General features: G+C 39.2%; 1 protein-coding gene across 5 annotated transcripts in view; it reads right to left on the reverse strand.

Annotated features, from left to right (window-relative positions):
• The window catches only part of SSBP2 (single stranded DNA binding protein 2), a 184745-nt gene that overhangs the window by 60672 nt on the left and 102553 nt on the right, over positions 1-21520 (reverse strand). For 3 of the 5 annotated variants that reach the window (XM_072031161.1, XM_038169981.2, XM_072031162.1), the window contains exon 5: positions 5493-5582. The exons of the other annotated variants lie outside the window; for them this stretch is intronic. In XM_072031161.1, the coding sequence (XP_071887262.1) occupies positions 5493-5582 (90 nt within the window). The remainder of the gene's footprint in view (positions 1-5492; positions 5583-21520) is intronic. 5 annotated transcript variants of the gene reach the window in all.

Below are 21520 nucleotides of genomic sequence, written 5' to 3' on the forward strand. Positions count from 1 at the left end.
AGCCGTGTCTCTCAGGCGGGTGAAGTACAAAGTCAATATTGTTTTCTGGCTGAGTGCCGTTAAAACAAAAGAAAGGTTCTTTACACAGATGCAGACATAGCAAACTTTTGATCAACCATGTAATAAAAGAGGTGAAGATAACTGGTGTTTAATTAAATACGCATTTAACCGTTTTTCATAATTGTACTGCAAGAGTAAGTAACCTGGGTCAGATCTTCAGCAGTGCTAATTGACACTAACTTGGAGAAATACAATGAATTCCACTGGATTAGAACCTAGAACTCAACATTTAGCTGTGTTAAACCTGGAAAAGTAACTAAAAGGTGAATAAAATCCTACACAGTCAATACTTTTCATGCTGTTTAAAAATTGAAACACCACACTTAACACAATCTCAAAAACTTTCCTCTGGCTTCTGTTTATCTGATTAGTAAAGCTGATAACCGACAACAAAGATCAAATAAGTATTTTGTGAAAACACAAACGTAATATATCTCAAATATTTTAGCTGATTTAACGATCAATGAAGAGAGATGGAAATGGGCCAGCACTTCACTGCATGAGGAGTACTGGTATGCACTTGAATGCAGCTCTCACACTTCAAATGGGTACACAGGCATGTGGCATAGGAGGACTTCAAAATTTCCATGACAACACTTCTAAATGTTCATGCTATTATTTTTTAATGCATACCATACCATGATACAGAAGTACAAACCATGCGTTTTTTCGTATCTCTTTGTCCTCAGGAGGAGTGGAGCGAGGCTAGCACTGAATGCTTTAAAGGTTGTGCTAAGCCTGTATCCAACACAACTTCCAAAAACAACACGTCTGTGCTGCACAGAACCATAGTGGAAAATGTAGTCCCCAGACCAGGAACTGGAAATGTGATAGCATCTCTGAATGCTATGACCTAATCTTTTTTGATCACAAGTGGATTAATTTCCTCACCTTACATGATAACCCATGTAAAACTTTGCTGACATTATATGCATTCTCCAGTATCTGTATCTGAAGGTGAATTATTACTATAATATTATTTCAGTCCCCCAGAAATCCTGCTGTTTCTGTATCAGGCAGGACTCCAAAAAAAGGATGAAGACAAGACTAGGTCGCATTGATATCTGTGGATGGCCACAAGAAGAAACTTAAAGAAGACTAAATTTGGTGCTTAAAAATGGCACAGAAAATGTCATGAATGATTTTATTAATGTAGTAGCTAACTGCTTTCTTCACACCTTAGCTCCCCGCAGGTGGTGGTGTAGAGAGCAACTCTGGCAAATTTATTATCTATTTCCGCGACTTGCACTGGAGTTTGATGAGAATTTCAGACACGTATGCAGTCATCTTATCCTTCTGGAACCTAAGACAGCTTTATGATTTCTATTGCCCAAGCAATTCATAATCTTTTAAAAGGATTTTCCCTTATGATATTCCTTTTTATAGGTGGAGACACATGAAAAAAAATAAAAAAATAATAATTGAAATGACACATCTTAGGTTACCCAGTGAAAATGTGGGTACCCGAGAAATGAATCGCACACTTAGTTTAACATAACATCCAGTCCAGCACTCTCACTCCCAATCCTTAACCTTCTCTGAAGCTTCATATTTATGAAAGCAACTTATCAGAAGTGCTGACCCTCCAGACATCCCACTCACAGAATATAGCACTTGACCCTAAGTCCCATTATTTCAGCCTGATACAGTCGACTCTAAAATTTCTTTAGGTTCTCCTATTTGGGATTTAAGAATCTTGTACCGCAGCACTATTTTCCTTGTTCCTTCTGTAGTCCCACTTTTTCAGTCTTGCTGCTCATGAAGCAGGAAGAAATTCAGTTACAGTATAACCCCAGTTTATTTCCAGAGTATTAGCTACTCTAAGTGCTGAAGGAAGATGAGGCCCTGCAGACAAAAAAAATGCATACCCATGACATTAAAAGTTACATTTAAATGCATGCACACCAGTAGGTGAAATAGAAACACATCCTAAATCACATAAACCTGTTGACTTTGCAGATTTATTTTTGACATTTTAAACCACTGTATTAAAACAAAAGGAAGTACAGTTGATGGTAACAGCTGTACACAACTCTACCACCTTCCTTCCACTGTATCACCATAAGGTTTTCAGCCCTGTAGTGCTCAGCTCTAATCCTAGCCTGAACAGAAATATAAAAATGCAAGCGTAGAGGTACAATGCAGATTCAGCTGCTGTCTTCAAAACGCCACCTCATATGACCAGGCATAAAATTACAGAGACTGCTGAGTAATGTCAGCAGTAGTAGCCTACATGCACTCAAAAACTTCACTTTACAAAGGGCAGGATAGTGATTTTAGCTGATTCTCCTTGAGAATCACACCGCTCCCACATCGATCTGCCAGCATGTGCCATGCCATTGTACTGGATTATTACAGGCACTGGCTGTCAACAGCTTTAGCCTAGCCCAAACCAAACCAAACATTTCCACAGAAGCAACGAAAGGCAGCTTTGTCATCCCAGAATGGTCTTCAAGATAAATTTTAGGTTGCAAAAAAGTTGGATTGTTATAATGTTTCTGTAGTGCACAGTCTTAGTGAACTAAATACTGATGTTAAGTACCAATTTCCCACTGTTTCTATAATCTTCCAACTGTCGTAAGAAAACCAAAATTGTTCACTTTCATGGTCTAGAAGCGAGTTGCAGGTCTGAGTGCAAATTCAGTTCCTCCTTTACAGAAGACCATAGAAAAGAGAAGTTCATAGAAAAGAGGCTGCAGTTTGCCAGTATTCAAAGACAGATCTAACATTAACATGTTTTCTGTAATTTGGTTTATTCCTGTGATCTGCCAGGATCAGTGAAATTGCAGAAGAGCATACAGAAACTGATTTTCTGGTTAAAGACGTACTAGGATGCAAGCATCTATGAAGGAAGTAAGTTTGGATGAGCAGTTACTTTCTCTTGCTTGCTTGTCTTTTCACCTGCTTTTTGCAGCAACAGATGATGGTGCTCTTCAATTTTTTTCAAGCTTCACATACACGGCTATGTCTGCCAATATATTTTCTTGTCCTCATATAAGTTGACATTGGTAAGATTCAGCTCAGAAGGTATTACAACCAGATACTAGCTGCTTCTCGACAACATACCCTCCAACCCCACAACACCTTGTCACGGACTGTCTGTACATATCTGCTTTACACACACCTCAGCGTTTCCGCACACTCTTATGTAACTGACTTCATTTTGGCTTAGCTCCCTTTGTTGGGATTGCTCCCAACCATATCAGTGTATCTGCCATCGAACTTATACTTGTTTTTGTTACTAACATGCAATTTCATTATATACATTCATAAGCAGATGACTACAGTGAAAACTAATAATCTCTTGAAAAATGCTTGTTTTGTTAACTAAGCCATCCAATCAAGGAAAGTACCTCCCTAACATTCAAGGGACTTGTTTCCAAGTATTGCATATTACAGAGGCACACGATGGCACAGACCCAACAAGAGGTGCATGGTGAAGCCTGGAGGAGCCCAAACTGGACTCTGCATATCAGCTCCCAGAACCTGCCTTGCAGAAGGTTCTCCAGATGTCCTGCTGAGTTACTACAGCTCTGCTCAATGTCACAAACTATTACATTGAAAATGGATTTTCCTCAGTTTATTTTCAAACCCAGGCCTTGGAAAAAGACAAGGCTGCCAGTGGGGCCTCAGATAGGTTGAAAAAGACCTATCTAAGTCGAAAAAGACCAAAATAGGTTGGAAAAGACCTTCAAATCATCAAGTCCCATCATTGACCTGACCTACTGAGTCCCATCACTAAAACATGTCCTTTAGTGCCATGTCCAACCAAATTCAGATACTGACAAAGTTTATTCATGTTAACCTTAACTTTCTATCACCTTGTCTTTCTTACATCTTTAAAGAATGGATAGAAGTCTTTTCATGAGTTTAAAGGTTGAAACAAACAAACAAAACCCCACACTTCTCCTGCAAAACCTTTAAAATTATTATTCTCTCCTCTCTTCTTCATATAATTGTCCTATCTGTGCCCCTTTCCCAAGTGTCCTAAAAGACAAAAAAAGAAAAAAAAAGAAAACAAAAAAGAAAAAGAAAAAGCATTAAGATTTAATTATTTTGACTTTATGACTGGAGTGGGTAGCTGAAATAAGAAAAAGTGAAATATTTGCACAATAAGAAAATTAAAAAAATATATATGTTTAAAAAACTCTACCTAACCAGCTGCTCAAAACAGGAAAAGCAAATAAAACAATTAATCACTTCTGCCAACTCCTGAGGAGTATGTCACTGGCAACAGTAAGATATTTTATACTTCACATACACGTATCTTCTCATTCATGCACTAAAAATCACACCTCATTTTTTGCGTTGATCAAGGGAATAACATGCTCATGCCAGATTTAGGATCTCTTTAGGTAGGTATCTGTATCACAGACAGCATTTTTTTCCCTGTCACTATGGAAAAGGAACACCGTACAAATAGTGTTGCCACTCATGAACAGGCCAAAAACACAAAGTAAAGACTGCTGATACCCTACTAATTTTGTATAGTTACCATTTGGTTAAAAGAATATAGGGCTGTGAAGTATATCTAGAGCTGTGAAGTAAAACATTTATCTCCTTTTTTTTTTTTTCTTCTTTTTTCCCCCCCTATATGAAATATGCTTTTGACTACATATCTCCAGGAAGACAAAAAGACACTTGTCTCTACCCGGATCTCAACACCTGCTTTTTATGGAACAGAAGATTCCTATCATGATTTTCTTGCCACACCACAATCCTGGAAATTTGAATAGTTTCCTCCTCATTGTGAGATCAAGTCAGTAAAGTGCAAAACTCTGCTCTTCAGTTATTTAAGAGTGGGAGAGCTGCGTTTGTTGCTACTACTGCACAGCCACAGTCTGACAGAGAGAAGAGAAGCAACAGAGCTTTGGTGAGGTGGAGATGCAAGCTCACTCACAGGAGTGGTCCAGCCTCAGATTACAGTTTTTAGGTTGGCCTTCCAGCAAGCTGCCACTTTGTCCATGATCAAATTCCACACTGTTAGTGTCCCAAGTGCTAACTGGTTATTTCAATTCACTTATGACAAAACTTACTAGAGACAACGCACAGTCTAATCCTTGGCTTGACACCACTGAGCTAGACATGACCAATAACGTTCTTAAGTTCCACTGAAATTATAATACTTTATCATCAGAAATTGTCATAAAATTATATTCAAGCATTTTCAGTCTCTACTCATACATTACTACCATTTCTTATCCTGCAAATTCTGAAATCAGCTGTGCTGTAATATTTCAGAAATGGAACAATTGTCAGTCAAAGAAAGCCCTTCCTTTCCACCTATTCACTTTTGTTAAAAAATAACTCTCAAGTAATGCACCATATAGTGAGACGTATTTTATAAACAGGACCTTTTCTACAGACTTTTAAACAGTATTACTGAGGGTTTTCTACCCTAAAAATCCTGTAATCATAATCGTTCTGAATACCTGAAAAAAACCCGGTGGTACAGGACCTACTGGCATGCCATCTCCTGGGGGAATGTTTCCTAGCACTGGACTGGGAGCTGCTGCAGCACTCTGAAAAGAACAAAGGGAAAATAAACCTTTGTCATTGCATGGTAGGCATTAAACCAAAAAATAAAAATAAAAAAAAAAGGAAAGAAAGAAAAAAAGCCCCAAAATCTGCTGTAACCAAAATGCAGAAAGTATGTCTCTGGATATGCAATAATGCCATTGCTTCATCTGAAGGTAAAGTAAAATTGTTTAGTGCCTAGTCTTCTTTTATACAAGCATAATAATTTGTTAATATGGCAGGTCTATGTTGAGTGGAGGGATGCTAGAATTGCACAGATATATACATATATGTATTGATTAGATAGGCCTTGACTAGATTTTAAGAAATATTTAATCTGAATTTATCCACATATATATGAATGTAAATGTAACTTGCACACTTTTTCTTGTATTATGTGTCTTAACATCTTCATGCATGCACAAAGATATATATGTAGCATAAAGAAACTATTCTATGCAATTTATAAGCAATTTCCAAGCACTTTAAAGATAATTTCAGCAGCCTGTAATACTCTTTCAGAATTATATCAAGCTTCAAAACAGGATTCTGTTCAGTACAAGAAGGAAGGAATGTTCACAATTCTGCTGGAAATGTTCGTGATTTTACCAACCCCCAAAATAACCACCATGACAAATTAGAAGAATTCAGGTTACATTTTTGGAAGGGAAAAGAAAAAAATGTGTTTCTAAGAAGTGAAGCAGAGGATGAAATTAGTTACCTTTGCAAATCCTTCAGTTGGAATAAGCAAGTAAAGAATGTTGCCTCTGGCAATTTACAAGCAGGAGATCGTCACAAAAAAGGGAAGCCAGACTGTTATTGTTGTCATGTATTGGAACCTCAATTACTTTTAATTTCTAGCAGTCTTCCTTCCTGCAATACGTTTCTGTTATGGCGTAAGTCTGAATCACCTATAAAGGCTTACAATCTTTTGTGAAAGTACTCATGCGCGCACAGTGCAATGAGAGCCGCTCGCAGTTTACTAATGGCCTGCCGATATCTGCCCTACAGAACATGAATGACTTATGTTTATTAACTTATCTCTCTGCTGTACGCTCGCGCTTGATATCCAAAAGATGCAGATCTGGAAACTGACTGCATTTCCAGGTGTTTGGCACACTGTCTAGGAAATTAAAGAATAATGCTGGAAAGATCTGAAAACTGGCACAAAGGCGGGCTGACCTTTTTAAACCAAGCAGAAAGGAAATATTCAGTTAATTACCACAGATATTTCAATGGCTTAAACTGCGCTTTGGAATCGATGCTTTAACAACTACCAATAACACATCTAGCATCTAAGCTGCATGTTCTTCTCAAACAAAAGTGTAGGACTCATCAGTAAAATGCAAAGACTTTGGAGATGACTGAAGCCTGGTTTGATGGACCAGAAAACGCTGTGATAGAGGGTCTTACATTGTCTGCAGGACTCGTGCTGAAATAATATATGACTGATGGAGAAAGTCGGCCAGGTGAGCTGGAGGTAGCAAAGACATTTGGAGCACACCTTTTTGTCAGAGGCTGCCATAAACCAACCAAACCAGCCGATAAAGCTTCAGCAAATGAAGAAGGCTATCCGCTAGCAATTGCCCTCCTTTGGGCACCATCTGATGTTTGTAGAACTGGAGCAAGGTGCTGCTTATGTGCACGGAAAATCATACTACTCCCTGCAGCACCTCCACTACTGCTCTTGGGTCTGTTGCACTCTCTGGCATCCCAGACAGAAGGAAAAGTATGCAGGTGGCCTGAATGCACATAATCAACTCCCCAAAACAGAAGAGAAAGCTCTATTTGCATTGGTTTGCTTTGGTTTGTTCTGTTTCCTAATCAAAAATTGACTTGTTTGACCTACGCAGGAGGTAACAATGTCAAGTAAAATCTTGAATAGGTGCAGAAACAGTTTGATTGAAGTATGGCAGATCTTACTTCCACGTTTCTAGATGAAGAATGACAACAGTAGCATCACTGATGGAGAAAATCAATGATGTTAAAAGCCTGAGCATCTTAAAATGTCCGAAATAGCCTGCACTGCAGTCTTTCACTAAGAAGTAGTAGTAGCCCATTAAAAAGGCACAAATAATGATGAACCTTGTTATAATACCATCCCTCCTTGCATTCCTTAATAGTTAAAGAAGCAAAAAAATGAAATAATGATTTTCGAAAACCAGGGGGGGAGAAAACAATTAACATTGTAATCGTTAGGGTTTTTGTCAGCCATTAAACCTTCTAACAAGGCTTTTCCTAAAATATGCCTGAAGATAACATCTTTCAGGTTGTCTCAGTAGTTATTTTTTAATATAATTTGATTTCTATTTTTTTAATGTGACGTAGCCATGAGACCAGAGGAATCCAGACTCATTCCTCAGTGAAGCTGGGGGAGCAGCACACAGCTCTCCAGCCGTGGTACAACAGGCATGGAGCAACTCCTCGTCTGCTGAGCTACAGGTGTAGCAATGAAATGCACCTAAGTCTTCCTCACACATTTACAGATGTACTACATCCTGAGATGCTGCTGATTCCTGTGCATAAGTCCCAAATTAACACTTTTTTTAGGAGGAGTGATTTTTGTACAACTTTTCTAGTGAAGAGAAGTAGAAAGGAGCCTGATGAAGCACAGGAATGAGTCTGAAGATCTTCTGCAGCCTCTGAAGGCCCATTCTGGAGAGCTGCTCACTGGGTGGCCAGAGGATCTGAACAGTGCTACCACGTCGTGATATAACAGAGGTTGGCAAAAGGCAATTATTTGTGATGATGGAGGGACGAGAAAAACAAGGTTGTGTGGAGGCAATAACAAAAGCGACCCAGAGTGATTTACTTAATCACAGAATCACAGAATCACAGAATCTCTAGGTTGGAAGAGACCTCAAGATCATCGAGTCCAACCTCTGACCTAACACTAACAGTACCCACTAAACCATATCCCTAATTAATCTCAGTTCTAATGGTTCCTGGAGAAAAAGGTCTAAAGCAGAAGAGAGCCAGCTCTTTGTTTCATGCTAGTTGCTAATGATTAATTTAATTTACTTTACCAATATTGGCCATTTTTTGGTTGTGGACCATGATGTTTCAGGGAGGTACTCGAAGCATTGGTCTTAACTGGCCTGAACTGTCTGAGACTTGATTATCCTGTGTAGTTTACAGACACCTGTGTAAAACCATCTCTCCAATATATTTCTTAGTAGAAGGGAGGACAAAATGAGGTAATGTTTGAGTGGTCATAACACTAGGGCAGTTTTACTGACATTTACAGTACTGTTTATTATTTGTTAGAATTTTACAGTTATAAGCATCCCGTAGTAGTCCTGTCTTTGGTATTAGAGAAATTATAATTTCTGTTTTTTGTTACATAATACTGGGGTTTGTTTTTGTTTTCACGTTGTCTCTTTGGGATTTTTTTCCCTGATGCACAATTAAGTCCCAAAACCAGAAATAAAGCATGTTCACTGCTTTAGCTATATTACATTTTCTAGCTTACACTATGTGATGAACATTTTAGGACCTTATGCCAGGTAGATCAATAAACAAACCTGCAACAGCTGCACTGAGATATTCTTATTTATTCTATCCTAATGAATTATTCAGTTCTTCTTCCACAGTCCCACAGCAAACCATGGCTTCCTTTTGCATGCATTACAAGTTGCTCATCATTTATACTTCCATTAGTTTGACACTGTAAATATTTGCAATTTGCTTTCTCCACGTTTCATAAAAAGATGAAATAGGAAAATTTAAATGGTCTAATATTTTTCTACGATAGTTCTCCTCCTTAAAAATAGAATAGTTTATTCTCTTTTGCATCCAATATACTGAATTTATGGCATCTCTTTAGAATTATTAATTAAAATAATTAAAATACTTGAATGAAAATTATTGTGGACATTCACTGTGTTATTCCTACAACCCTGGAGAATGCAAGGCTAGATTATTACATTAAGAAAGTTAAAACTAGTGTCTGATAAGTAGCTTGTAATGGTTTAGGATTGTGTTTACCAACAAAGAAATCACAAAAATAAATAAATAAAATTAAAAGATGTCACTTATTACATATAAAAACTCAGAGAGCAATTTGTAATGCAGAGGTCATTTGCTGAGGCTCCCATAAGGGGTTTGTGGCAGAAGCTCACAAAAGAATTCTGTTTTTGATCGAAGTATTTCACAAAGCAAAGACTATCCATTAAAATCCTAATCTGGCTCATTCACTAATATAAAGAAGAAGCCTGAAACAATTAACGAGGAAATTTTCACTTTTAAAGACGTTTCGTTCATCCATTTGTGCACACAGGCACAAAGGTGCTGTCCCACCCTCCACCGCACCTCCTGTCACATAGCACACGTGAATGAAATGTGACTGAGGATGCTCTGCCGTCCCCCTGGGGTTGAGATTCCTCTGCACATTGCTGGCAACAACCACCTGCTGATACCTCCCTCCATGTGCAGTCTTACCCCTAATATTAGGGTAAAGGCAGGCGTTCTCTGGAGGGGCACTGCAGTGCCTACCTAGAGCATGGGTTTTTGCTGTACAGCTTCATGCACAGTGGTTGTGACACTCCACTGAATGTAGAAGTGAAGGCAGGAAGGGTTACACACATGAAAGTGAATTATCATCATCACTATGAAAAGGTAAAATCTGGTAAAATACTGGCGAATCTCAGTATCTCTCACGACTCTAGAGTGTAAGCAGCATTTGCTGAAAATAGAGCATGGGAACTGCTACTTTTCAAATTCATTTGCTGAAACTCTAATCACTTTAATGATAAGCCTGAAAGCTTTCCTTTGATTATTTCAAAATTTCCTATCTGATTTTGAATGAGACTCAGAAAAGACTGCTGATGTACTATGAACTATTGCAAGTAATGCCAGACATATTAAAGCTTTATTTCCTCTCTCTGGATCCTGCTTCAGAGAGAAGTTAGGACATGGGAATTTTGGCAAGATCTTCAGAAATGATAATACTTAAATCGGTTTGTCTGGAATTCAGAGTTTGCATCAAGAGTGATATTTTCATAAGAAATCTATTGCAGACAAATCCAGAGAACTAGCTGCATTATATATGCAGTATCGTTTTACATTTCATGTAAACCTTAACATGAGAAAGACATAATTTACTCCTCAAGATTAAGTACTCAAATGTAGATAGAAGTGACACTTAACCTGATGTTAAGGACCATTTTGGTACTGTTACAAATAAAATGATTATTGTTTTATTTTAAAACCACTCAGCTTTCTAACCTAAATGAATTGAGATAAATTATAAGGATATTAATCTGATTTTCTCATACCTGCATACATGCAACCAAAATACGCAGTGACCAGACACAAACACACAAATATTCTGCCGTGGAGATTATTAATACAACCGGTTCCATCAAAACAGCAGCAGAAGCATTCAGCATGTCAGGTTAGTTTTGTTCCACCCATGTGATATTAACACAGAGGTAACTTACACACACCAACAGTGAACACAAACTTCTTTTAAGACTGATGCTGCTGCTTCGAAACGTGACCTGCCACCTATTTTACACGTTGCTGCTGTGACCACATGGACCAGTGTGAACCCCAGAGACACACCAGGACTCCCCAGCTGCTGCGGTGATGATCCTTGGCGAGGGGACCCCAGCGAGCACAGGGCAGCAGCTCTGCACCCCCAGCTTCACGGCTTGACCTCAAGCTGCACACAAACACCGCCAGACTGTGCACAGGCTGACGAGAAGGACAACACGGGGACACAACAACGGCTGCTGGTACAAGGTTTCAGGCATACCATTGGCAGAGAAAGCAGAAGATGTTTCATTTTCGGTAGAAATCTCCTCGAAGCCCATGCTGAAAACCCCCAATGCTACTAAGCGTAAATAAGACTCTGCTAGTCAGTTAGTAGCTCTGAGATGAACATACAAGCAAGTGCATATGGAAGTCAAATGTCTTCCCAAATCAGTATGGCTTAAGTCATCACATCCAGCAATGCCAATTAAGAGAACTGTAAATAAACACAGGAACAGAAGACACTGGGGCCATCATATTTAGCTGTGACCAGCCCCTGATGCATCAAAAGAGTAATATGAGCAGCAAAATAATCCAAAAGCCAACTTTCTATTTTTGTCGCTCTCTCATATCCTCCTTTTCCCAATGTTTTTTTTGCAAGCAGGGCATTCTGGCTGCTGTCTCAGGAAAGCATGGATATGAATAATACACCAAAAATCGAAGTACTTATTACCTACTTAAAAGTTACTATCTTTATTAGATTTTACCATGTATTTTTGATGCAAATCTGTAGTCTTCTTTAGGAGAACATTTAGAAAATGTTTTGTTTTGTTTAGTTTTGTTTTAACTGGAGGACAAAGGATAAGTATTTAATACTACTTTTTCAAGTTCATGAATTTAGGGAATGGTAAGAATCACTTTTTTTTTTTTTTCTGGAAAGACGAATGATTGATAGAAGCAACTTATTTGAAAGATCTGAATCACAGGATCAAAATAATTCTTGATGTAGTTTCACTGGTACATTTTTGTCTAAAATGCTTAATTTCTATTCTCTGATAGGAAGGTATTCACATGATAGTAGTAGTCTAAAAAGTGTAACCGTAAGGGTCATAATGCTACTCCTCATAACTCCTCTCTTTTTTTTTTTTTTTTTTGGAATTGCAGCTCCTTACAGTTGATTCAGACTCTGGAACTGCATTTCTGTTCACTCCACTTAGTGAACTTCTGTTCAATGCACTTCTGTTCATTCAGTTATGGTGATAAAGAACACATAATGTACTACAGCAATAATTCTATTAATTTCTATTAATAACCAAGTTAAATAACGGTTGTCGAAATTCTAAAAAATCACATATTATCTTTTTTTTGGGGAAAAAAAAAAAAAGTATTGTATTTGTCTCAGTTTACTTCAGCAGACCTACTCAGATGGGGGCACACCCATCTGTCTAAAAGATAATTTTTCTCTCCTCACAGGGTAACCCTACGTGCCCACGAAACCTCACTGTGAGCAAGGCTTCCCTATATCTTAAGTGGGATTATAGTATGTTTTACAATATACCCGTGTCAAATCTGGTGTTTCCACTCTCCTTAGCTAAGATACTGAAATTCTATTACAGAACTGAAAACTATCTATTCATTTGGAAGTATACAAGTTAACAGAAAGGATTTTTACAGAAATATTTGCTACCAATGAAAAAAAAGGTTCCAAACTCTTGTCCAAAGACAACATGTCAATCCTGCCCCTTAGCTACATCTTCTTGGGTTATATATAACACAATTTCCAGGCAAAAAAAATCTCTAAATTACGGTTATGAAGAAAAGGTATTTTAAACTAATAAAATAACAATATTATTCACTGGAAGTTACTAAAATCAGTCCTACATGTAGGTCTCAACAGAATGTTTATTTTTTTAAATAATAATGTGTGTTTTAAATATTGGAATAGAATAAGGACTATCATGTTTTTGACTACCCTTTTTCAAAAGTTAACAGAACTAAAGTTAGAAGTTGGGTACTTGCCTCTTTATTTATGTAGATACAAATCAATGATAGTAACATTTCAATTACCATTTTCAGACAATTTTCTGCTCAAGTAAGGGCGTGTATCTCAGCTTAATCCCAAGAGATGCATACCCAGGCACAAAAACAAACACCAGACCACACTATTGAGCTGACACTGGATAAAAGGCAGCGTGACTATTGCAGCCATCACAGGCCTCTGCATTACGGATGGGCTGAAGGCACGCAAGGAAGTGATGCTCTGCTGCTGCAGCTTGGAGCCGGGATGCAGTGGCCTTTCAGTGAAAGTGCTCCTTTCCAGAGGTGATGCTTGCAGCCCTTCTGTATGCTCCCTGCAGACCAAGCCTGCTCCCATCTGCTGGCTTAGCTGCAAATCTCTGGACATGCCACTGCTTTGCTTTGTGCTGCATGGGCTCCACTGAATGCATCCACTGTACACAATCGGAGTGTTACTGTCACGTTTGAAGTTGTTGAAATGTGAAACTGCATCATCGTCTTTTCTCAGTATTTTGTCAGTGAGTTTTGGGGTCATGATGATATGACTCCAGAGGAGAGAAATGTTGCTGCACATCTTCAGAATACACAATTCATCATGGCAAGCTCCCAATGCCATTATTACAAATAATTTTAGATGTTGACCAGCCAAATGGCATCCTCTCCAACATCAACAATGGGTACCGAAAGCTAACTTTCAGAAATACCAGGGTTAGTCCTTCTATTTGAGTAATACCCAAACTAACTATCCCTGTGCTTAAGCCATGACATACTACACAAAAGTTGGCTTAGCACTGCTAAATTTTTAACTTCCTCCTTCAAGCTTGCTCCATTGTATTCTCTGTTGATGCTCTACAGAAAATTCACAGTTGGAGCAATTGTGCTAGTTAAGCTAGTGTGGCAGGCCTGTTTTACACCCTACCTTTCTCTAGTAATTAAGATGTTTGGCACAGTGTCTTTAAATCGCTTAATTAATGCAATTCTTAAATCCATTTAGTTTTACAATGATTTTAGGATTGCCGTACTTTTGTATTCCTGTCCTCATGCCACTGCCCCTCCCCACCAGTGCTTTCCCATTTTAAGAATATAATTGTTAATAATGACTAAAGTTTCTCTGCCTGTCTCTTTTCTGCAAGTAATGAAACACAAACGAACAAGCATGCTATGAGCTACTATGTGTTAAAGTACATTGAAAGACTGGCTTTTGAATAAGCAATGCAAAGTAGACAGGTCTGGGGTTATTCTTAGGTCACCTGCAAGTGATTCAGCAGTCCTGGAAGTAAGCGCCAACTGCAGCAGAAAAACAACAAATTCAATAATTCCCTGTCTATCCAAAACTGGACTTTTGCTTCTATACATAGCTAGGCACAAAGGAAAGCATGAAGAGTGAAAACAAGCTGCTACTTCAGAAGAAGATGAACTGCAGAGTTTACATCATGAAGAAACTACTGTTTATGTCATTTCTTGAGCACTACTTTGCTCTAGAAATAGTATATTCAGGTGTTCTCATCTGGGCCTTCATGCCATGAAACTACTCTTCAACAACCATTACTAAAGTACTACCCACAGACAGTCTTTTTCAACAGCTCACTGTCTTTTTCAAGACCATGTTGTAAATGTTACTACTTTGTTCTAAAATATGAAAGTGCATGAACTTTACAGATATTTTGATGGAAGAATTTCACAGACTGAACATACTAAAGAAGCCACTTGGGGTTTTTTGAACATCAGCTCCACTGTTGATAGAGTTAGTGGTATGTAACACAGTATATACTTTTTCTTCAGTCTCTTGCCTGAATTTTGTGACTTTGTGAATCACTGGTATTTCTTCGATGCTGAAGAATAAATGCTTTAATTCCATGACAAGCACAGTAATTTTAAGACACTGTGAGTCTGGAATTAAAACAAAAACAAAAACAAAAACAAAAACCATGCAATATGATTTCTGTTTTACAGGGATTTTGCTGTTTTTCTTGGGTAAGATAAACTTCCTGAAGTTAATTTCAAAAGCAGAAATGTCCGCACAAGGCCAACATTTTCAGGACAATAAAAGGGATCTGAAAATTAAAGATATATGTTGGAATATCTCAATTTACATGTAACACTGATTAAGGATGTTACAAGTATTTCCCTGCCATGCAAGGCTAACTAGCCCAGCGAGGCTCCCTCTGCAACCAGCACAACAAGAAAGCTGCTCTGAGTCATCCTCTGGAGGAGTGGATCTTTTACCAGCAACTAATGAGGACGTGCAGGGAGAGCAGCCCTACTGAGACTGAAATTCACCTTTCTGAAAATGCTCTATGTATTCAAGCATTTTTATGGAACTGAAGCACTGGCATGCAATGTATGGTGTGCAACATTTAAAAGAGTCCACTAGGTAAGATTTTTGAGACACCTGTCTGTAACTTGGGTTTTCAAGCACAGATAGAATGGTTAATTTTCAGTATGCAAGTCTGAAAAAAGCCTTGTGAATTTGAAGAAAAATATGACAAAGTTACAACTTATTCAAAGATAGCCTATAAAATATCTGATTTATATCATGTTATGTGAAAGTCTATCTTTGGATAAATGTAACTTTTTGAGCACTGAGTTTTAACACACCTGAATGTTAAAGCAGAATTAAGTACTGTGCCTATGAACATTTAATATTTTTATGCTGAAAGTTGCTTGCTTAAATAATTATCTCAAATAACAGTTTAACAGTCACAGGAGTCCAACATGCTACCTACCCCATGGAGTACCAGAATTCGAGAAATAAGTATCAGACCTGTGCTCAAAGGACAACAGAGGGAGAGGGGGCTCACTCCTCAGTGGCTCTGCAAGGCTGTAGATGTTCTTCTGAATGAAAGCTTTAGTATCTGAAATATTTGGTCTGCAACTCAAACACTTTCCATCTGGAACAAGTCTGATGCATGTCTGAGACATTTTTATATTTAGGATATTAAAAACCAACCAACAAACAAACAAACAAGACTGGAAAAAAAAAATCCCTTCTGAAATTGAAACCCACTAAGTAGCATTTGGAACTCAAATTAGCAAAGAAAAATAACATCGTCAATCCATTTTTATCTACTCTCCTCCAAAAAGCCTCATCCTACTACACGCACAATGTAAAAATGGCTCAGCATCACAAGCAATTTGTATTCTCAGCAGGTTCATCCCCCCAGTGGTTTGCATCCTGGTCATTCTTCTACTGCCCTACCAAAAAAGCCAGGCAAAATTACACTGTTCTTAAACACAAATGAGTTGCTAAAAATAAACAGGACCAAAACCTCTCCTGTCTTTGGGAAATGAGTATGGTGCTAACGTGAGAAAACGAGCTGTCAGTGCCCAGCAAACCCGAGCCAGGAATAAGGGGCTGCAGCCCTGACTTCAGCTGCACGTGAGCACGCCGGGTGCCCTGGCCACACTGCGGAGCCTCTGAAGCCCAAGGGGTTCAACCAGGTTACTTCTCCCTGGGGAACCAATTATTTTACACCCTATGGTGACTGAAAATCCATAGCTAGGACAACAAGCACTAGAGTCTTTTAAGGTTACTAGCTACTAAAGCTCTGAAATGTACTTTTAAAAAAACTTAATTTTTATGCGGATTTTTAGATCATCATATAGATTACTCTTTATGTAGACTCTTAGAATCACAGAATCATTCAGACTGCAATCATTTAGATTGGAAAAGACCCATAAATTCATCAAGTCCAACCATCACCTAACATTAGAAATCCACCACTAAACCTTGTCCCTACGTGCCACCTCCACTTCTAGCTTAAGGACCTCCAGGGTGGTGTCTCCACCCTTTTTCATGGGGTGGAAGTGGTGTTTGGTTTGTTATTGCTTGGTTTATTAATATTTTTAAGTGACATCCACACGAGCATTGGTGTGGCCTTTTCTCCCCACCACCACAATGATCCAAAACAAAAATGAGCGAGTTCCTCCTGAGCTCCCTAAGGAAGGGCGTGGATACAAACCTAGCTGTCACGGTCAGCTCTGCTTCAGGACAGCAGCTTGGCTAATCTGAACGACTAGTGATAAATGTGGTTACTGGTTGGAATAGTCTGTCTTTCACTCCGTATGAGATGCTGGCTTCCTCCTCTCACCCAACAGAGAGAAGCCTGAAGGAAGGATTGTACAGACAGGTCCAGTTCTCTGCTCCTTGAAGAAAGTGATCTAAAGCGGAGGAGAGCAGCTCGTTGCCCACATGCTGCCTTGACCTCCCATTTCACGACACCGTCAAAAGAGCCATGCAGTGTCCACAGTGACACCAGCGACAGCGTCCATCACACACGGCCCACCTGTGGGCCTTCCTCCCCCACTCAGAGGGCTCACTGCTGCAGGACCAGGCCTCTTCTGGGGCAGCCACGTACCTCACCCTAAAATACAGGCACCCTGCCTGCCCCTCTCCTCAACAACAACAACAAAAACACCACACGAAACTGAAGGCTGCTCCCCATCCTAAACCACCCGAACGATGACACTCAGAGGCATTATTTTCCCTCCCATCCTCCTGACTACAGCATATCCTCCTATACCATTTTTCCTCATTCTGATATAGCAAACCTAACAATTTACCAGCCGGGTTGGTTAATTATAGAGAGCTGGCTGGTCCCAAAGTGCTGTGCTACAGGGACATAATACAAGCTGCAAATTGCTAAAGCAAACCAGCACTCTCGCTGTGCCCCCTACTATCAGGTAAATAGCCTGTATTATGCTGGGGAAGCTGGCAGTGGTGATACAGGCTTTTGATGGGAAATTATACAGCTCTCGCTATATAATGCTGATAAGATTCACATCAATAAAGTACTGGAGAGCTGACATTCTTCTTTGAATCTTAAACTGGGGAAGCTCAACAAAATAAGACCCACTTGTAGAAGACAGCAGCTGAGTGGCTAGATATCAGGTTTACATCCAAGCGGTATTTTGTTAACAGAACAAGGGAAATGCAACTTTTATTGGGATTTCCTCTGAGCCACAGCCAAGACACAGAACTTTAAAGCTCATTTATCCTATCACTTCTTTGCTCCCAGCCCTAAACCTTAAAATCCCTGGAGACAGCTCCAGGCTTCCTGCTGCCCAGGGAGATGGGCTCTTTGCTCACAAACCTCTGCAGGCAGGGGTCTCCCCTGGCACCACTCGGCTCCCACGGGGGGATATTCATGTCTGGTACCAAAGCTGATGAAACAGAGCCGTGTCAGGTAACAGGGGATAATAAAGTCCCACAGAAGAACTTAATTTAACTGTTTAATATATCCATATGTACGCAGCAAGAGGGGACGGAAGGTAAAAGACAAAGATTTCTGGGATTTCTTTTTGTCAGTTCTTTCACAAATTATTTTAGCAAAGATAAATCTGCCACCCTGCATGCCAGAAGTCCTTCACTCCCCTTAGCCCATGAAAAATGAAAAACTACCATGCTTAGTTGTCCTCTTGAAGAGGTCTCCCCAGTGACACAAGGCACCAATGTATGATTCTTCCATGAAGTTAGTTCGGGAACTCACGCTGCGAGCAGTTGGGTCTGCATTAAGACTCTAGTGACTTTTCAGAGTCTGTTTTCTCATGCTCTGTGATTACTATTGTTATTCATATTTTGCTAACCAAAATTACAAGCAATAAAGGCTGTTTTCCTTAATTCCTAACTACACAATTCACTACTTTTTTTTTTTTTTTAAAAAAAAAAGGACAACATAACATCGCCTTCACTATTAAAACTGCCCATACTGAATAGAACAGGAGGAAAATGTAGCACAGCTTGTAAGTACAAATATTGTCTTATTACTAGCATTCTTATTTCCATTGTGCTATTGGCAGTTTCATATCAGCACTCAACTATGAATAAGGATGACATCATAAATATGAATGGGCAACAAAAACTGTCAGAACAGTTGAGCTGGACAAAGAAAAGAATCGATAATCAAGCAATTTTAAGATACGAGATAGTGAAGTTTCAAGTGTTAGGAATATGTAATTCCTACTCCGGTATATTGGTTCTGCCACCTAATTAAAATCTCACCATCACCAACCTCAAAATTCAAGAGGAAAAGTGCCAGGTTTGTATAGCAGAAAGACAACCAGAAGTTTCATTCTTTTCTCTTTGTGGCCCCAGCTTGGTGTTAGTCATGTACTGACCTGTGCTTGTGGCACACTGCACACTACTGCCTAATTAACTTAACATTGCAAAATTCACATTTAACACAACAGTTTCAAGTTAGTGAATGCCTAGCTATAGACAGACAACAAAACCACAAAACTTGAAATTTCCAGAGTGAAAAGAAGCTCAAATATAGTAGTAATTGGGTGAAGAGGTGACAAAAATCTGGGTTTAAATGTATACAAGATGAGCCTTGGACAAAATGGTTCACTTCTTAGGCTGAGGTAGCATGGCCACAATTTTTATCAGCCACAGCAATGAACCTATACAGCCTTCCAATTATTTTTTAAAATCCTCCTTTTCACACAGAACAGAACGCAATTTTAGCATGACAATGATATACATTCACTTGATAAGGCACCATAAAAAAAACAGTTTGCATTTTATTACTTGACTCAGTGTAACCATTTTTAAAAACCTCTCATCCTCAGCCATCCTCAACACTACCGCTGCCTGTTTCCTGCAATATTTGTCACACACTCCAAGCATACAGGTTATTTTCAGAAAAAGAAGGGCTTTATAATCTGAAATAGAAAGTGTTTTTGCCATGACATAGTGCCGAGACAAAATTACAAGCCACATGGGGTAGGCTGCTCCACATTTCCAGATTCACCTTGTGCCTCAGCACACCCTGAAGAGGATGTGTGCCGGCTAGGGGCCTGTCTGAAGCCCTGACCCCAAAGTCCTGCCCATCACTCGGGGCCTTGTCACCCGTGGCCACAGTGGATGGACTCAGATAGGGGCACGAGGCAGTGGAGCTGCTGGAGCTGGGGTGCTGCAGCCGGAGGCTGGATGGAGGCTCGTGCGTGATGGCTGCCTCCGGAGGCCAGCCCAGGGGAGTGGATGGTGGCGAAGCCTTCTCGGACAGTATTGGAGAGGAAGGAAAAGGCAAACGGACTGCTCAGTACAGTTCCGATTCACCCCAAGTCCTCCTAATTAAAGGGGGGAAAAAATTGTGATGAGGGGCATAAAGCTCCCTCTGAGTATTGTGCTAAAAGGACACAGTAAAACTGCTTGTTTGTCTCAAAATTTTCCTGTAACCAACATTGCTTCAGACAGGAAAATGCTTTGCACAGGCAACCCTTCCCCCCTACTTTTACATTGTTGGTTTTGGCTGAGGCCACTGTTACAACAGGAAATAAAAATTATATTGCTCAGGAAGGAAGCTAATGAGTTTCCCCTCCCCCAAATGCCATTAGACACTTCCTGAATAAAGGAGAAGCACATTAATATAAAGAACGACGATATGCAAGTAACCAGGAGCACAGCCTGCTGTATGATTAAAACTACGTACAGCTTCTGGATGGAGAAGGAATACCGGATCAGCTGCTCTAATGCAACACCATTACACTGCCTCATAATGTGCTCCTGAGTGCATTGCCTGCTCTGCTCGCCAGTGACTCCACAGCAATGATGTTCACATCACTTCCTCTGGGAGAATATTCCTAGCTATGAACCAGCTCCTTGTAAGGAGTGTTTTCCATGCGATTGCTTACGAGTTACCCTATTCACTTGTTTTATTACTTTGACTTTAGGCCTGCTTAACAGAAATGCACATCTGAGCTTTTATTGTTTGGTTTATTTTGTACACGTCAGATGTTCTTTAAGCTGAGGGATTTCTCAGTTGGGGAAATACCAGAAGTCTGACAAATAAAATACCTGAAGTGCCAAATTTATGGAGGTCCAGTGATCATCCCTGTTGTGTCCTTAACATTCATTATTATTCAGCTTTAAAAAATGCAAATTACTTTTTCATTGAGCAGAATGTAAATATTCGTTTAGGTTAAAGAGATTATATTAACACTTACCTCAAAATCATCAAGTATTCCATATAGTTAAACTGTGCAACATATTTTGGACCACAGTTACTTTAACTCATTCTTACTGCATTTGTATTCAAGTTTTTAAAATCAGATTAAACAATTTAAGATGTGTGTCTGCAAAATTGTAAGCAAATTCCTTCTGAGATGAATAAAATGCAATAAAGTCTCCCATGTGTTTAAATTCTTACAGGATCAGTCCTTAAACCTCTGCAGTGGAATAGACTTTCCTTTACAGTTTGACCACAGACACACAAAATATGTCATCATGTAGCTATTCACAGTTTTTGTTTTTTTTTGACTGCTTCAGGACAACTATTTGTGAAGGTGACATGCTTCCAGGATAAGGGCCCCATGCCATATTGCATGTCATGTCATGTAACATGATCTCTTGGGTAGGATCAATAGTACAACTACACCTTTTCCTTTCCTTGTTTTCCCCTTCACGATTTTCAAGACACCACTTGCAAAATCTACTTTTTCTGCTTTTGTT

The sequence above is a fragment of the Anas platyrhynchos genome, chromosome Z, assembly GCF_047663525.1.
Source record: "Anas platyrhynchos isolate ZD024472 breed Pekin duck chromosome Z, IASCAAS_PekinDuck_T2T, whole genome shotgun sequence".
In the NCBI taxonomy this organism is placed as follows: Eukaryota; Metazoa; Chordata; class Aves; order Anseriformes; family Anatidae; genus Anas; species Anas platyrhynchos.